The following is a 16492-nucleotide window of genomic DNA, read 5'->3' on the forward strand; positions in this document are numbered from 1 at the left end:
TTGGGTTGGGATGTGGGAGAGAGAAGACCCAGGTAAGTGCCCACAGGGGATCTCCCCCACTCTGACCCCTGTGTGTCACTCTCCCCCAGGAGGGACTGTGGTCTTGTAGCCTCACACTGTGCCTTTCCCTGGGGGCCTCCTCCCTCCCTTCTTCATGGGGCCTCAGGGCTCCTGAACAGTCTCCACTTCCTCCCAGCCAACCTCACCCTAGAGGCCTGGCTCACTGGGATGTGCAACCTGTGGTCTCCCTGTGTCCCCAAGCCCCTCCTCAGTGGCAGCTCCAGCACCCAGAGGCAGGGTGTGTCAACCAGGGTCTGATTTGTGAAACCATGGCCACAATTCACCAGGGGAGTGTGGCAGGCATTCAGAGGAATAAGCAGGTGCTGGCTGGAGCCTGGTGCTGTTAGGATGTTCAGGGACAGCTCAGGGGACGGGAAGTGAGTGAATAGGATTGGGGACGGGGAAGGCCTAGCTGCAGCCAGGAGGAGCTGGGGACAAATGCAGGAAGGCAGAAAGCAAGCAGGGGTGCTGAATCCGACTGCACATCTGAATGGAAGGGACCAGGCTCTCTCTTTGGTTCTTATGAAGCTAACGAAGACCCGACTCTTCCCCAGCAAAAGTTGCAGACACAAAGCCTGGAGTCTAGGGCTTCAGTTGGAGATGGTCACAGACTGTGCAGCATGCCCCAGGTGCACGGCTGGGACCCCTAGGCTGGCTGTGGGGAACATGGCTTTTTTCTGAGGAGTTCAGATGGGATCCTGGGACTAGAGCTGGGCTTTGGGCCAATTTAGCAATAGAAGGAAGCAGAGTGGGAAAGGAGGAGCTCTGTGAGGTCATTCAGGGGTGGCTGGGAAGGGGGAGGACCTGGCTCCGAATGCACCTGGTGTCCCAGTGTGGCTTGGGCTTTCTGTCATCTCCCTGGTGACCCTAGGTCACATAAAACTTTTGTTACTGGCCAATAGCCTGGCCTTTTTCATGCTTCAGCTCCCACTCATCTGTCTACACTAAAATGAAAACATGGTCCTATTCCACATGATTGTCTGTCACATTCCAGACATATGCAGTCATTCCTTTATCCTCAGGGTGACACTCCGAGGCAGTATGTTGTCAGCTTCACTTTACACAGACCAGGAAACTGAGGACGAGAGGACAGATCAGCTGCCCAGTGTGGACAGTAGAGGAGCAGGTGTTTGAAACCATAAGTAAATGCTTGCCTGCTGGGTGCCAATGTGGGTGCTCAAGTTACTCCTTCGGTGAATGTGAAGGAGACTCTTTCTCCCTTCAAATGGGGTCTTTAAAAAAATCACCCTCATCAGCTCTCAGTTCAAGGACATGTAAGACATGGAGAAGCAGCTAAGAGGATGTCTCCAGAAAAGGGGCTGGTCCTCAGAAGGTAGCTGCCCTGATGCTTTCTAGCCCTCAAAGAATTGGAGAAGTCAGCTCCAGGCCTCTCCCCTGGTTCCTGCTGCGTCTTATGGATACCTGAGGCATTGGTATTTTCAATGAATGATGCACACTTGGCTTTAATGATCATTATTTAATCACACACATGACATATAAACAAGAGCATCCTTATTACAGTTTTCTTGAGTTGGAGACTGATTCTTGTCTTTGGGCGGTGAGCACCAAATCACAGGACGCCTTGCAGACCCGAGACCTACCTGGTTCTGCCATGTACCACTGGGTTGTCAGCATCCCTGGGCCATGGTCTCCCAGGGACACGACAGTATGTGAATAATAGAAGCAGCTCCTTTTACAGAGGCTTGCTTGGCCCTGGGCTGAGCACATCCTGTGGATCTTCTATAATCCTAGGGTAACACTCTGTGATAGATGTTATTGTTATTCAAGCAGAGGAAACAGTCCAGGGTCACCTAATTTGTAAAGACTGGCTCCATGATCCAAGGGTATCCAGATCCAAGGATACTCTGTGCTGACACAGGTAGCCTTTGGGCCTTTTCCTATGAAACCAGCAGCTCTAGCGATCCTTGTGAAAGGGTAGGTCGCCATGCAGTGCTGGCAGCTCCTGGCTCTAACACAGGGAATCACAGAGCCAGCCCCCATTTTCAGCAACTTCCTGGAGACAGATTTCTCCTTCTCTGTGGACTCTGATGGAAATGACACTCTGCCAGGGTGTGGTGATAGGCACATGGCATGCAGGGCTGACACACTGGAGGCCTCGGGAGTGTGAGGTCACTGTGCTGTGCCCGCTGTGGTGCTGTTTGCATTGGGCATGTGTGGGCAGTGGCTGGCACAGCTCCCTGGTGGGCACTTCATGTGCCTGCAGCTTCAGGAGCCACCATGAGCCCATCAGTTCACACAGTGAACGTGTCAGCCAGCTTCCTGTGACTTCAAGAGACAATCAACTTATAAAGAGAAAAGTTTGGCTTTGGCCCACGGTTTGAGAGGTTTCGTTCCATGAGCTGTCCCTGTTGTGGCACATCACAGCAGGGACTGGCGGCAGAGCCAGACCACTCACCTCACGGCAGGGAAACCAAAGAGGAAGGGGCTGCCGTTCCACTGGCTCCTTCAAGGGCACACTCCAGTGACCTGGAGACCCCCCTCTAGGCCCCGCCTAGTGAAGGTCCCACCACCTTCCAACAGTGCTACTTCACAGATGAGTCCTTGAACACAGTGGCCTTTGAGGGACACCTAAGTCACAGACTATAGCGGTGAGCACAGTCCCCTACAGCAGAGACACTGATTCTGCTCCATCCCCAGCCATGCGGTGGCAGGCCCACCATGGTCCTATCATAGAGATTTCCACCACAAGATGGAAGCCTGGGTTTTAATCTGAAAACTCAGAATATTTAATTGTTAGATAAAATTTATTATTATTATTGGTACCAAGGATTGAACTCAGGGGCACTCGACCACTGAGCCACATCCCCAGCCCTATTTTGTATTTTATTTAGAGACAGGGTCTCACTGAGTTGCTTAGTGCCTCACGATTGCTGAGGCTGGCTTTGAACCTTCGATCCCCCTGTCTCAGCCTCCCAAGCCACTGGGATTACAGGCGTGTGCCACCGTGCCCAGGCATTATCATTATTACTGACTTTATCATTTATTTATTGACTTTATCATTATTATTATTTGTGATGCGGGGTTTGAACCCATGGCCTCTTATGTGCTAGGCAAGTTCTCTACCACTGAGCTACCCCCCAGCCCTATGATCATCGTCGTAACTGGTGCTGGAGATGGAGCGCAGGCCTGATTCATGCGAGGCATGTGCTCTACCACTGAAGACGCCCAACCCGCCCCACTCCCCTATTTTGGTACTGAGGCCGGCATCATCAGCGTGGCTGGACAGCCTCCCCCCATGGAAGTGGGACCAGAGGCCAACAGGGCACTGTCTAGGAGCCACAGACCAGGGAAGAGTCAGGATGCTCATGCGCCTGGATGAAATGCTGATGTGCTTCCATCCATTGCCTGCTCTGATCCTCCCCCCACACTAGGAAGGGGGTGAGATGTGTTTCATATCTTCACCTGAATTGTTTGCAGTGGCTGGCAGCTGGGTGATCTGCCTGTGGACTTTTCAGCTGGCTGTGGCCATCACCCCTAGGATGGCATCCTGGGTTCTACTGCATCCCAGCTTTCCTCCTCTTGTGCTGGGGATTAAACCTGGTTCAGTGGTGCTTTACCATTGAGTTTCCTCCCCCATTCTTTTATTGGTTTGTCTGTTTTGATACCAGGGCTTAAACACTGAGCCACATCCCCATCCCTTTTTTATATTTTATTTTTTTAAATTTTGAAATGGGGCCTCACTAAGTTGGCTGGTTTTGATTCTCCTGCCTCAGCCTCCTGAGCCGCTGGGACCTTTCTAAGTGGCTGAGGCTGGCCTCAAACTTACAATACTCTTGCCTCAGCCTCCCGACTTGCTGGAATTACAGGCGTGTGCCACCACGCCTGGCTTGTGGGAGAGATTTGAAAAATAGTGAAAAAAGAAAATGAATCAACATTTGGAGATCCTGGGGGTCTTATCCATGATGGAATTGAGCTGGGGACCCCCTGTTCAGGGCTGCCCACTGCAAAAACAAATTTAGAATCTCCAAGAAATATAAATTTTGGGTAGACAACAAATGATTTTTTTTTTTGGTACGACAAAATGAGTTCCATGTGACTTTCAGAATAGCTCACACTGAAAAATTGCTTGTTTTTCTGCCATTCTCATTTATCTGGGGCAGCTTGTATTTGTCTGGCAGTCCTAAAGAGGGAAGGAGTTTGGACATGGGATGGGGTTCTGGAAATGGGGATGATGAGCAAACCTAGGAGCAGTGAGAGCAGAAGCACCTGTCATTCCTCCTCCTGCCACGTGCTGAGAGCGCCTACGTCACCCACACCCGACCCTCATGACTGGCTCTGGTCTCCAGCTCTCTGCCTGCTTCCGGCCCCTTAATTGGATGAAGTGTGCAGCCGGGCGCCCGAAGAGGGGATGGTGGGGCTGCCGGCTAGGGAGGGAAATTAACCTCAGACCCGGGAGTCGCACTGGCTGGTGGTTTATTGATCTCCTTGAAATAATAGTGATCGAATAAAAAGGCAGCCAGGCCAGCCGGGAGGCAGATGAGGACTGTTCATGGGATTCACGATTCACCAATTGACCGCTTCCTCTTCCTCTTTCCTTGTGGTCTTTGACTGTCATTGGGTTGTTCTGCAAGAGCATCGCCCACCCTTTCCTAGACTGAGAAGAAAGTGGGGCTCACTCTGTGGGAGAGGCTGAGAATAGCACATTAGCCCTTGTCACCAGAACAAAGTCCTGGGAACCTGGAGCCGACTCTGGAGGAAGGCTTCCCTCCCACCGCCCTGTAGGACACTGTGACACTGAGTCGGCCCAGTGCTAGACTGTGGGCTCCAGGCCAGGGCCTGCCCACTCACACCCCTTCACAGTTGGGTGTCCCGGGACACATCTAGGAGGCCTCTTTAATCAGGAGAAAAGACCTGCCTTCAGGGGACAGGGGTGGCCCTGTGGGGTAAATGACCTTGGCAGCCCTTCTCATCTGGCCCTAGAGGTCACCTTCAAAAGTTGCAAACAACTAGCTTGATGGAGGGCCACTTGACCTGTGCAGGTTCCCGGGTGTCACCATGACCCTGACACGTCCCCTCAGGCCCTCCCTGGCACGTCTCTGCAGCCAGCACTGGACAGTTTGCCCATCCCTCCAGGGGTGTCAGGGAGGGCACTTCAGGTCCTTCCTTGTCCTTTCCTCTTGGTGGTACAGAGGTGGGGACCCAGGGCCTCCTGCATGGGGGTAGGTCCTTCACCACCGAGCCACACCCCAGCTCCCGGTGCTGCGTTTCTGAAAGGAGGAGTCACATTCCTTGGATATGGTAAGTTGGCAGCTCAGATTGCCACCCTCCACCTCCTTGATCTGTAGATGACAGTCCTGAGAGAGGAAGTGGCTTCCCAGAGTGAGGAGGATAAATTGGACACCAGATCTAGGGCCTGACTATTGTGGCACCAGGGCCTGGGGAAGGGTCACAGGCCTCTCTGTGGGAGAGAAAAACTCGAATGAACTAAAAAACCATGTCTTAGGATCATGTTCTAGGGGGACACCGTGTGCCAGTGTGACTCATTTGAAAAGCAAATGGGCTCACAGGCCTCGGTAGATAGAAAGGGTCTAGACGGGGGTCTGGAGAGTTCTTCTGCTGCACTTCTTTTTGGCTGTGTGACGCTGGATGGATGGTGACTGTGGCATTGTTTAGCGGTATTTCACCCTGGGTGGGCACACACTGCTCCCCTCCCTGGAGCCCCCTACAGACCTCTCTCTGGACATGTCTCCCACTGTGACTTGAGTCAGTGCGAGTTGGAAGCCAGGCTGCTTCCTCTGGCCCAGGGAGGGCACTTCAGGCCTCCGCAGGGTCTTCATGCTGTGAAGACAGGCGCTCTGTACCCCGTGCTGTGGCCTTGGAGGTGGCCCCGTCTCCCACAGCCCTCCAGAAGGAACCCCGTCCTGTGCACAGACATCAGACTACCCCGACACCCCTCCAGATTCAGGGCCTGTCTGTCCTGCCATCTGCCTGCAGGAGCAGACACACAGGCAGAGACTCGTCTCTGTTGGCCAGTGGACTCTGCTCCCCCAGGCAGGCCTGGCCCGTTTATGTATTTCTGGAGCTTCAACAGCACTTGGCACCTTGGCCTACACCAGTAGGCACTCGCCCGTTAATTGAGTTGGGCTGAGTCTTCAAAGGCAAATGAAGTGGATTGTCTAACTAAAAAGCTGCTCTTAGGTACTACGTACCCAAGAAAGGAAAATGCATGTCCAGGAAAGCCTTTAAAAAAAAAAAATGTTTGTAGTTCTAGAAGGACACAATGCCTTTATTTTGTTTGTTTATTTATATGTGGTGCTGAGGATCGAACCCAGTGCCTCACACATGCCAGGCAAGCGCTCTACCACTGAGCTACAGCCCAGTCCCTCACAAACCTTGTTCACAGTGGCATTATTTGTAATAGCCAAAAAGTGTAAATCCAAATGTCTATCAACTGATGATAGCCAGAAAACGGTGTCTTTATTTAACAGGATAATATTCAGCCACTAAGAGGAATGCAGTACACATGTGTGCCATAACACGCGTCAATCTTGGAAACGAGTAAAGGCAGCAAGACTCAAAGGGCCATGTGTTGTATGACTGTGGTATAGGAAATGTCCAGAATAGCAAATCTGTGGAGATGGGGAGCAGACCGGTGGTTGCCAGGGGATGGATAGGGAAGGGACATGGGAGGGACTGCTGATGGGTGCAGGGTTCACTTTGGGGTGACAGAAGTGTTCTGGAATGAGATCACAGTGATGGTTGCCAGTTTGGGCTAAAAGGGAAAAAAAGAAGTGGCCCTAAGGACTGTGACATTCGTGGCCCCAGGCACCATGATGCCCCAGCCGGCTGCGAGGTATTACGATATTCCCCCACCCTGTGCGCTCCAGCACTGCGCCTTTCCCCGACCCCCTCTAGAGAGGGGACTGAGCTTCCCATGGGCTCAGCCGCGGCTCCTGCCCTGGCAGGACAAAGGGCCGCCTAGCTTCTGGAACACTGCAGATGAGCTGACAGCTGACGGAGGGGCAGGCCCTGGAACCTCCCACCTTGCTCTCCTTCCCGTAAATGTGGGCCCATGCCCCTCCCACCAGCCCTGCTGCCCAGGAGCTCCAAGGACAGGCCCAGGACTAGAGCTGCCTCCTGGAGAGGGAGTCGTGGCCTTGGGCCAGCTCACGGGCAGGGCCTTGAGCTAGTCATCACTTGCCAACTGATTGGCTTCTGGGAAAGGCAGGTCCATCTGGGAAGCTGGGTGAGGCAGCAAATAGACTCACCGTGGGGCCAGGATGGCGATAGATGGCTGGCCCTGGTGTGTCACAGCCCACAGCGCCCCAGGGCGGCAGTATCAGCAGCCAGAGACCTTGGTCCTTCCTAATGGATGTTCCTGGACTTAACAAAGGGGCTATGTGCTGATAAACCTATTGCAAATTGAAAACATTGTTAAGGCAAAGATGCATTTAGGCTACCGAACAGCCTCACCGTCTCTCCAGGCTTAAACATGCTCCCACCACTCAGTCAGCCTACAGTCAGCAAAATCACCCAACATACAAAACCTATTTTATCATAGTGTTGAATAGCTTGTGTCATTTACTGTATCCACAAAAGACTGTCACACAGAATACTGTAGGGTACCACTTGTTCCCCCTGGTGATCGCGGAGCTGACTAGGAGCTGTGGCTCACTGCCACTGCCCAGTGTCGGGAGGAAGGGTCAGATTACACATTGATAACCCAAGAAAAGACACAGGCTATCCCTTTTATACCATCATAAAGTTTGAAAATTGCTAAGTTGAAGTGTCACAAGCTGGGGACCCTCTTCACATGCACATGCACATACGTATGGGTTCAGATTCATGCCCCACCCAGAGAAGGGACTTCTCACCTAATTAGAACCCCAGACTGCATATTTGCCCTTCTGCATGTTCTATGTACCTCCCCCCCTTGTCTTCCCTTCTACCCTGTGCCTTCATCCGGGCACTGGGCTGGCCGGGCAGCAGAAGCCCAGGTGGGGCAGCAAGCATCTGTGCCTTGACATTTGGGGAAGGCAACCAGCGAGGCCCTTGGAAAGGCAGGGGAACCCGGTGCTTGCTTCCCTGCCCTGTCCGTTTCTGAATGTGGAGGTTCCAGACGTGATGGGTTGGAAGAAGCAAAAGGATTCTGTGGCTAAGAATCACAAGTCTGGAAACCGGTGCCTTCAGGAGAGCACAGGGGGAGGGGGAGGGGCTTCCCATTCCTTCCCTGGATGGACTCCAGGGCAGGAGCAGGACCCAGGGTGCTTCCACTGTTCCGAGAACTTCCTCTGGCTCTTCTTGCTTCTCTTGTCTGCTGGGCCTTTTTGGAATTGTACATAATGGGACCAAGGGAGTGTAGAAACCCTGCAAAGCTGGCCCTGAGGCCTAGCTGGCTGGCTGAGGCAGGGGGCAGGTGCTCCTACGCGCTTCTCCTTCCTTGACACTGGGGATTCGGGAACCTGGGAATACAGAGGGGGACTTGCCCCCCACCCCATGCTCTTGCCCTGAATTCTTCCTGATAAACCCCTCACACTTTGTTCCCCTTCTTTCTGCCTGTCACGTAGGTTGCAAGATGGGAACAGAAAACCCGCCAGCTGAGCAGGGCCTTTGGATCCCCCTACCTGGCCTGCTACTCCCTCGGTGGCGTCATCCTGCTCTTGAATGTCCTGCGCTCACACTGGTAAGCCACCCAGGCTGGCCCGCCTTGTGCAGGTCACTGTCACTGTGAAAACCCATGGCCCCAGAGTTGGAGGGCTGTGTCGGAGGGGGCTGCTACGACGTGGGGACTCTCGTATCTGGATACACAGGGAGCTCGGCTCTCCAGGGCCTCATGCCACAGCACAGCCTCTGCCAGCAGAGGGATCCTAGGGATCCCAGAAAGGAGACACTGTAAATCAGACTGTTCCACTATCTGATTTCCATGTCTGGGACATGGAGAAACAGAAGGAGACATACCAGGTGGTCCCCAGGCTTGTAGCCCCAGAGCCCCATCCAAGAACTGCTGGGCAGGGGGCAGATGCCCAGGTTGGGAGCCCCCAGGGGCCAGAGTCTGACATCTCCCAGGCCTAGGTGTGAATCCGTGTCAGGAGGCCACCCAGAGCCAGGTGTGGTGGCAGCTGCCTGTAATCCCAGTGACTTGGGAAGGTCTATGTAGAAGGGTCGGTCATGAGCTCCAGGCCAGCTTCAGAAACTTAGCAAGACTCTGTCTCAAAATAGAAAGGGCTGGGGGTGTGGCTCAGGGGTAGAGGGCCCTAGGTTCAATCCCGGTTACCACACACTCACAAGGAAGCACTCAGTCCATCTGTGGCCTTGGGACATGTTACCCTCCTGTCTTGAAAGAGAAAGGCGAGAGTGGGTGAGCTGAATTTAGATGATGAAGGTCAGCCCTGTGGGCCTAGGACTGAAGGCTTCCTCCCAGACACGAGGCCACCCCACTCTCTGCCATCCCTGAATGTGCCTGTCCTGGGGGTACCCTGGGGACGCAGGCTGTGCAGGGATGATGGGGGCACTGAGGCACTGGGACTGTGCTGAGTGCAGCATGGCCCTGCCTCTGGGCCTGGGGTCCTATTTCTGGGCTCTGCGAGAGCCACCCTGGTGGCTCCGGGGCTGAATGTGGCCCCTGTGGTGCCTAAGAATCCCCGTGTCTGACTCAGAGCAGTTCAGAAGCTCCGGTGACTCTGGCCACATTTCCAGGGGAACCGGTCACTGGGGGCTGAGTTGTAGCTGCTTAGACAGGCCGTGGGCTGCCCGATCCTGCCCACTCTTCTTATCCCTGTGGCTCTGCCGGCATAGGGCACATACATGAAGCAGCCTGCTCTGTGCTCCACGACTGGCTTGCGGGAGCTGGGCAGTGGGCATGGGCGTCGAGTCAGGCTCCTCACACTCACGCACTGTAAGTGTGTCACCCAGGGCTCCCTCTCTGCTGGCAGGGCACCCTAGCTGCACACCCTGCATGTCTTCTCTCCATGGTTGTGGGCTGGGCTGTTCTGTGATCCAGGAGCACAAGGGTGGGTGGGGAGGGTCCTGCTGGGTCAGCCTCTACCCCTGCTTTGGCTCCTGGCTGGTGCCTCCTGGCTTTGGTCTGAAGCTGTCCCAAGTCCTGTGAGTATCTCAAGGGTCTCGGTGCTCAGAGGAAGTGGGTCCTGTGGCACCCGCCCTGGTTTGAGCATGGAAAAGCTTCTCCAGGGAAACCTTGCTCACCCTATGACAGGGCAAGGGCTGGGTGGGCCACACCTCCTCTAGGCCTGGGTCCCGCTCGGCCTGCACACTCACCGACCACAGCACGTTCACATCTGTTGTCCGTAGGTGGGAGGGGGCCCACTGTGCAGGTGGGGAAAGTGGGGCTTGGCAAGACATAGTGGGTCTCGCAGCTCTGTGAGCAAAGGTCTGATCCACTCAGGTCAGAGGAAAGGGGCGGTCGCAAGCCGGGTGCCACTGGGCTGGGCTCACAGGAGGAAAGCGAGATGGGCCTCTTCCCAGCCCTGCCACCTGGGAGGTGGCCCACAGAGTGTTTCTACGTACAGAGGATGGGCTGCACCCGCAGGATGGTGGGGACCTGGGCCCTCCAGATCCCAGCAGACGGTGTGTGGGAGGAGACTGAGGGGACACTGAGGCTGAGAAGTACGTTGGGCTGAAGGAGCCTAGGGAACCAGTTTGGGATCAGGCACTCCTCATGAGTGGGCTGAGCCCCCTGGGCCACATAACCCCACTGCCCGCTGGCCAGACTGTGTGACTGTCCAGAAACACTGGTCAGTGCCACAGATCAGCCATCCCCGAGCACCAGGAATGGGCAGCCATGCTAAACTCTCCCTAGGGCACTGGATGATCCACTGTGGTGTCAGCTGAGCCTGTTCATGAGATGAAGAGCCCCAAGGCTGGCCTGTGGTGCGCTGGGAGCAAGCCCAGCCCTGTCCACCCAGCCCTGTCCCAAGGAAGGGCTCTGCGTCCTGCTCAACTCTGACTTCCTGCTGAGCCCTATCATGGTACAGAGAAACTCACTCCAACCGTAAATGTCAGAGACATCACAAAAGGCCTCCCACCATCTCCCTGCTCAGTGTGGCTGCATAGCCCTGGATCTGCCCTGGAGTTCCACGCCTTGCTGCCCACCCTCCTGCCACCTCCCTCTCTGTGGATGACACAGCTGTATCTTAGGTGGCTCCTGGCCTTCAGTCCAGGGCTCCACAAGGCTATAAGAGTGACTTGGTTAGGATGAACATCACACTGTATCATCCTGGGTGACACCCCCGTGGCACTAATAATAGCACTCCAGTCCCCATCTGGCCTTCCCGTACCGCATCAGCACCCTGCCCACCCCACAGGCTCCCTTTGCCCACGGCACTGCAACTCCAGGCCACCTCTGCCCCATTGCCAGGGCAGGACCTCTGCCAGGCTCTCTCCGCACTCCCCTGCCTTGTCTGGTTTTACCTGGTTTGGCTTGTGGTACCTGCCAGAGAACAGTCCCCAATGGCACATGATAGAGACCCTACCTGAACAGAGCTCAGCTCCCCTGGGCTCCCGCTCAGCCCCTGCAGGTCCGGGACGCCCTGCTCAGTCCCTTTAATGTGTTTTCATACCTGATGCCCTGTTGACAGACTGTTAGGATCAAACCTCTCTTGTTGGCTAGTGTGTCTCCAGGGACTCACCTGCAGGTGATCCTGAAGTAGTGGAGAGTAAACGCAGAGTGGAGGAACCTGCACTGCGAGTGTGGGAGCCTGGGGCTTGAGCCTGGCTGACCTGTGACCCCTTGGAGGTCTGCCCTCTCTAAAACCTCCCAACAGGTAAACTAGTTACCTGGCTGCTCTGGCCTGGCCTTCTCTCCCCTGGCTCTCACTCCAGCTGGGCCTAGCACCAGGGTTTGGATGGGTCCAGCTTTCCCTCCCAGGGCGCAGGGGTCCCCGGGGGGAGAGGCTGCCTGGGGCTCGAGGGGGAGAGGCCCAGTCTCTGACAGGCCTGAGTCTGCCTTGCCTCCCACAGCGACTGCATCTCAGCTGCCTGGGAGGAGAACCCCCTTCCCCGAAGAGCCAAGGAACTGGTAGCTGATGTCAGTACACCCGGCAGGTGCTTAACGCGGTCCTGCATCCTGGTCTAATGCTGCCAAGATACTGCTCTCAGCCGCTGCAAATTCCCAGGAACCCCCTCCCCCCGACAGCTGGGGAGTCACAGAGGCCCAGGAGTAGGACATGGTTAGAAGTGCAGAAGTTTTGCAATAAACATGGAGTCCCTTCCTGCTGCTGGGACAAGGATGAACAGCCCTTGGGTGTGCTTCTCAGCCAAACAGAAACCGCGTACTAAAACAGCCCATCTGATGCAACAGCACTAGAGGATGCACAGCACTGACCCCTCCCTGTCCAGGGATCCTGGTCCCCTTGCCTTGGCTGTCCTTTAGGAGGTGCTATCTGCTTCCCCCTGGAACCCCTGTGTGCTGTCCTGCAGGTGGCTGGCTTCACAGGGCAGAACTTGGTGGAGACCGTGCCATAGCAACACGTGCAGGTCCTTCTCATTCTTCTCCGCATACCACTCCCAGCGAGGTTGTGCCATCTTTAACATCACCCAGCTTTGCCCGTGTCCCTTGAGTTCTTCCCAGGCCCCTGCCACTCTGAGAGTTAATGTCCACTGAATGCCACACACAGCGTAGCATATGTGCACCCAAGTTCCTCGGTGGGCGTGGTCTGAGCCAAGAGTGGGGGGAGCTGGGGTGAGTAAGGTGGGATCTGTTTACACCTTAGTGTGGTGGGGAACAGAGCTGTGGGAGGTTTGGGAGCAGGCGGCCCCAGTTGGTTTGGGGGTGTGCAAGGGCTTCCTTGCCTCCCTGAGCGAACCTCACTCATCCGCACTCTTCAGTTAGGTGCTCCCACTTCTGCAGGAGGCCTTGCCAGGGTGCCAGGGAGGGAGAGAACAGGAAGGAGTAGGAGCTGGCTGGCTGCCTGTGGGGCCCAGGACAGCTGTGGACAGTTCAGCGGCTGACCCAGACAGAGGCCCTCTGTGTCTGCTCCCTGGGTGAGGGAGTCCTCCGTTCAGGCTGGCGGCCAAGCTGGTTTGGGCTGTCTGGGCTGCAGATGACCCTCCTCGCCCAGTGGGGCCCATTGCTCCCTGAAAGCTCTACTGGTGGGGAGACCACGGTGACCTGCTCCTCCCTCCTCCCCCTCCCCACCTGATGCCTGGTTCAGGAAGCCAGTTGCCACAGGGGGCCCGCCCAAGTCCAGCAAAACGACTTAATGTTTCTGCCCTTTCTTTTCTTCCACAAACAAGCCTTTCCCACGGGTATGCAGACAGCCAGGGAGTGGGGGAAGGAGGAGGTGCACCCTAGTGGCTCCTTCTCTCTGGTAGTAGCTAAACAAATTTTGCAAACTGCTGCCCAGGACCCAGGAAGTGACGGATCATTCCGAGTCCTAGACTTATAAGATCTTGGCCTCCTGGCTCCAAAATGAGAGTTGGACTCAGAGGCAGAGAAGGAAGGAGTTCCTGAGTCAGGTGGGGCACCGGCAGGGTCAGGAAGAAGCCCGGGAAGGGCAGCAGTGTGACCTCCAGGTGCTTGACTCTAGCCTCTCTTTGTCATCCCTCAGCAATGACAGATGGCTTTGGGACCAGTTGGCTCAGGGTGTGCAGGGGACAGAGTGCAGCCAACCCTTGGTGGCAGCTTACTTTAAAATTTTTCAGGGTACAATTCAGCGAAATTGACTATATTCACAGAGTTGTACCCAATACCGCCTGCATTCCACTTTCTGTTCTGAGTCGTGCCACCCAGGTGGAAGCGGCAGCTTGTTACGTTGATGTCCTCAAGTTGTATCCGTGTTGTAATGTGCGTCAGAATTTCCTTCCATTTAAGTCTGAACAGCATTCAGCATCATGATAGATCACATTCTGTTCGCCTGTGGATGGACGCTTGGGTCACGTCTACCTTTGAGGTCCATTTTAAAATTCTGGGTCGGTTCCTAGGAGTGGAATTGCTGGATCATACAGTAAAACTGTGCTTAGTTTTTTTTGAGGAACTGCTAGTTTTCCGTAGTGGCTGCACCATCATACGTTCCACAAGCATTCCAGCTTTCACCACACTCTTGCCGAGACGGTTACTCTGCCTTTTCGATCATGGCCACCCTAATGAGTGTGAGGTGGCATCTCACTGCGGTTTGTGCATTTCTTGAGCCGTTCTGACTGCTCCTGGTTTCCATGCCTCACTTGGCTGAGTCAGAGCCAGCCTGAGGAAGAGACAGGTGCCCAGACAGCCTCAGCTCTGCCCCTGATGAACTCGTGGGCCCAGGTGGGTCATTGCCACCTCTCTGAGCCTTGGTTTACTCATCTGTGAAATGGAAGAGTTGCTTCCAGGAAGGATCCAGATGGGAAAGAGTGTGACACGTGCACATGCGCCCATACGGGACCTAGGAGTGACTGTCCCAGCACTCACAGGTGCTGGGGAAGTGGCCTTGGAGCTGGCTAGAGCTGACCCCCAGTGAAGCTGAGGAGAGCCATGGTGGGGACGTGTGCAGTGGCTTTCGCTGAGGGGGACAGCTGATGGCGCAGTGAGCTGAGTGCCACGTGCACCCCAGTAGTCCGAGCTACTCAGAGGCTGGCAACACAGTGAGGTCCTATCAAATACCAACACACAGATCAAAACAACAACAACCAAGAGTGCAGTGACCTCCATGGAGGGAGTGGGTGGAGGGGCACTGCTGTGTCTTCCCAGCATGGGATGCTAGCAGAGACCTGGAAGGACCCCTCAACGCCAGTCCCCCGGCTGGGATCCTCCTTCCTCCTCCAGGGACCCCACAGCACCGTGTGTACTTGGAGAGCTAGAAGCCCACATGAGCCTAGCTCTGACATGCAAGTTCCGGCAGGGACTGTCTGGCTTTTTCTCGGACTTGGGCTCTTGGGAAGGAGGCATTTGGTATCCAGTTTCTTGCAGACTGTGGCCCCCTTTTCTCCAGACCTCTCCATGTCAGCATCCGCTGAACCGGGGGTCCCCATCTGGTAGGTCCATACTATTCTCCTGGTTGGTCCGACTGACCCAGGAAAATTTCAGAAGAGAAGATGTGCATGAGCAGCCACAGACTGGTTTTCTCTTCTGATTTTCTGGGTCAAAAGACAGGGGAAGCACTGGCTCTTGCTCTGTTCTGTGTTTTCCTCCAGGCATTTCCTGTAGGCCTCCATCTTCACTAAGACCCTCAGCTTCTGTGGAACCCAGCATCCCCCTGTCCTTCCACCCTGCTTGCTCCCCTCCTTGGCCCCTGCTGCATTAATTGACAGCCAGCTCCTCCCTCCCCACACTGGCTGGTGTGTGGCACAGGGGTGGGGAGGAGGCTCCTGCCCCCTGGCATCCCGCAACACTCCTCCCAGTGCCTCACTTTGGCCCATACCTAGAGGTATGCGCTCTGATATAAGGTAAAGCATACGTGACAGTCTGCCATATTAAGGTACATGGCTCAGTGGCATTTACTAGTTCCCAGCATTGTGCAGCCACCTCTTTTAGTACAGTTCCAGAATGAAAGCCCCATTGTCATGAGCAGGTACCCGCCCCCTCTGCCCAGTCCCCTGCTCATCCTCCTTCTGTCTCCATGGATCGGCCTTTTCTGGACACTCTGGGTGTGTTGTTCTCTGGGGGGCTGCGCAGAGTTGAGGAGAACACACATGCACTTGAACTGACTCCAGGTCACAGCCAGGGAGGCCTGAAGGGGCACTCTGCGGTCAGCTAGCCTGCCTGCCCAGAGGGAGGCCAGGGCCCTGTAGTTGCTAGTGGGTCCCAAAGGGCCACTTTGTCAGCTGGTCTGCACCAGCTGGTGGTCTGGGGAGGGCTGGGGCAGGATGAGCTGGCTTGTTATCTGGAGGCTAATGGTGCTAAGTCCAGACCCAAGTGGGCAATTAGTGCAGGTTTGTTTGCTCTGGCTGTGGAGCGTGATGGGGAGGGAGGCCTGATGGGCTCAGGGCATCTGTTGAAACCCCTTCCCCATGGCCTCCCCGCTGCCAGCCAGCCTCAGCCAGACCTGGGTAGCCTGGAGCCACTGCCTTCTATGGGGCCACCGTGTTGCTCCTGAGGAAGGCCTGCGGGGTCCGGGTGGTGTGGACAGCTGGCTTCGCAGGGCTGGGTCTGCAGCCTCTCCTCCTGCCTGTCTTGCCTGGCAGCCAGTGGCCTTGGGAGGGGATGTGGCCATGTTGTTAAAGCATCAGGAAGCTCAGGGGGTCTTCTGGCAGTCACCAGTGGACTTCCTTGCAGGCGGCTAGAGAACTGGTCAGAAAGGGCATCTGGGTCAGACTTCCTGGATCTCAGGAGAGAAGAGGGTGTGTGTCTCAGCCTGGGCCAGGTCAGGTGGGGCCCAGGACTCGGGGAGAGCCTGCCTTCTGCAGCTGGAATGGTGGGAAGAAGAGCCCCCACACCCCGGGGACTGCTCCTGCACCCCGAGGCAGCCGGTGTTCTGCCCTGTTCACAGTCTGGGGAGGCGGGAGAAGCCGTTCACCTGGGCTCCTGCCATCCAGGCCC

The 16492-nt window shown here is 55.6% G+C and overlaps 1 protein-coding gene across 4 annotated transcripts in view; it reads left to right on the forward strand.

Annotated features, from left to right (window-relative positions):
* Pemt (phosphatidylethanolamine N-methyltransferase) overlaps window positions 1–16492 on the forward strand; it is a 75596-nt gene that overhangs the window by 47747 nt on the left and 11357 nt on the right. For all 4 annotated transcript variants that reach the window (XM_021736011.3, XM_005339449.4, XM_021736010.3 and 1 more), the window contains one exon: window positions 8589–8704. In XM_021736011.3, the coding sequence (XP_021591686.2) occupies window positions 8589–8704 (116 nt within the window). The remainder of the gene's footprint in view (window positions 1–8588; window positions 8705–16492) is intronic.

Source organism: Ictidomys tridecemlineatus, chromosome 3, assembly GCF_052094955.1.
Source record: "Ictidomys tridecemlineatus isolate mIctTri1 chromosome 3, mIctTri1.hap1, whole genome shotgun sequence".
Taxonomy (NCBI): Eukaryota; Metazoa; Chordata; class Mammalia; order Rodentia; family Sciuridae; genus Ictidomys; species Ictidomys tridecemlineatus.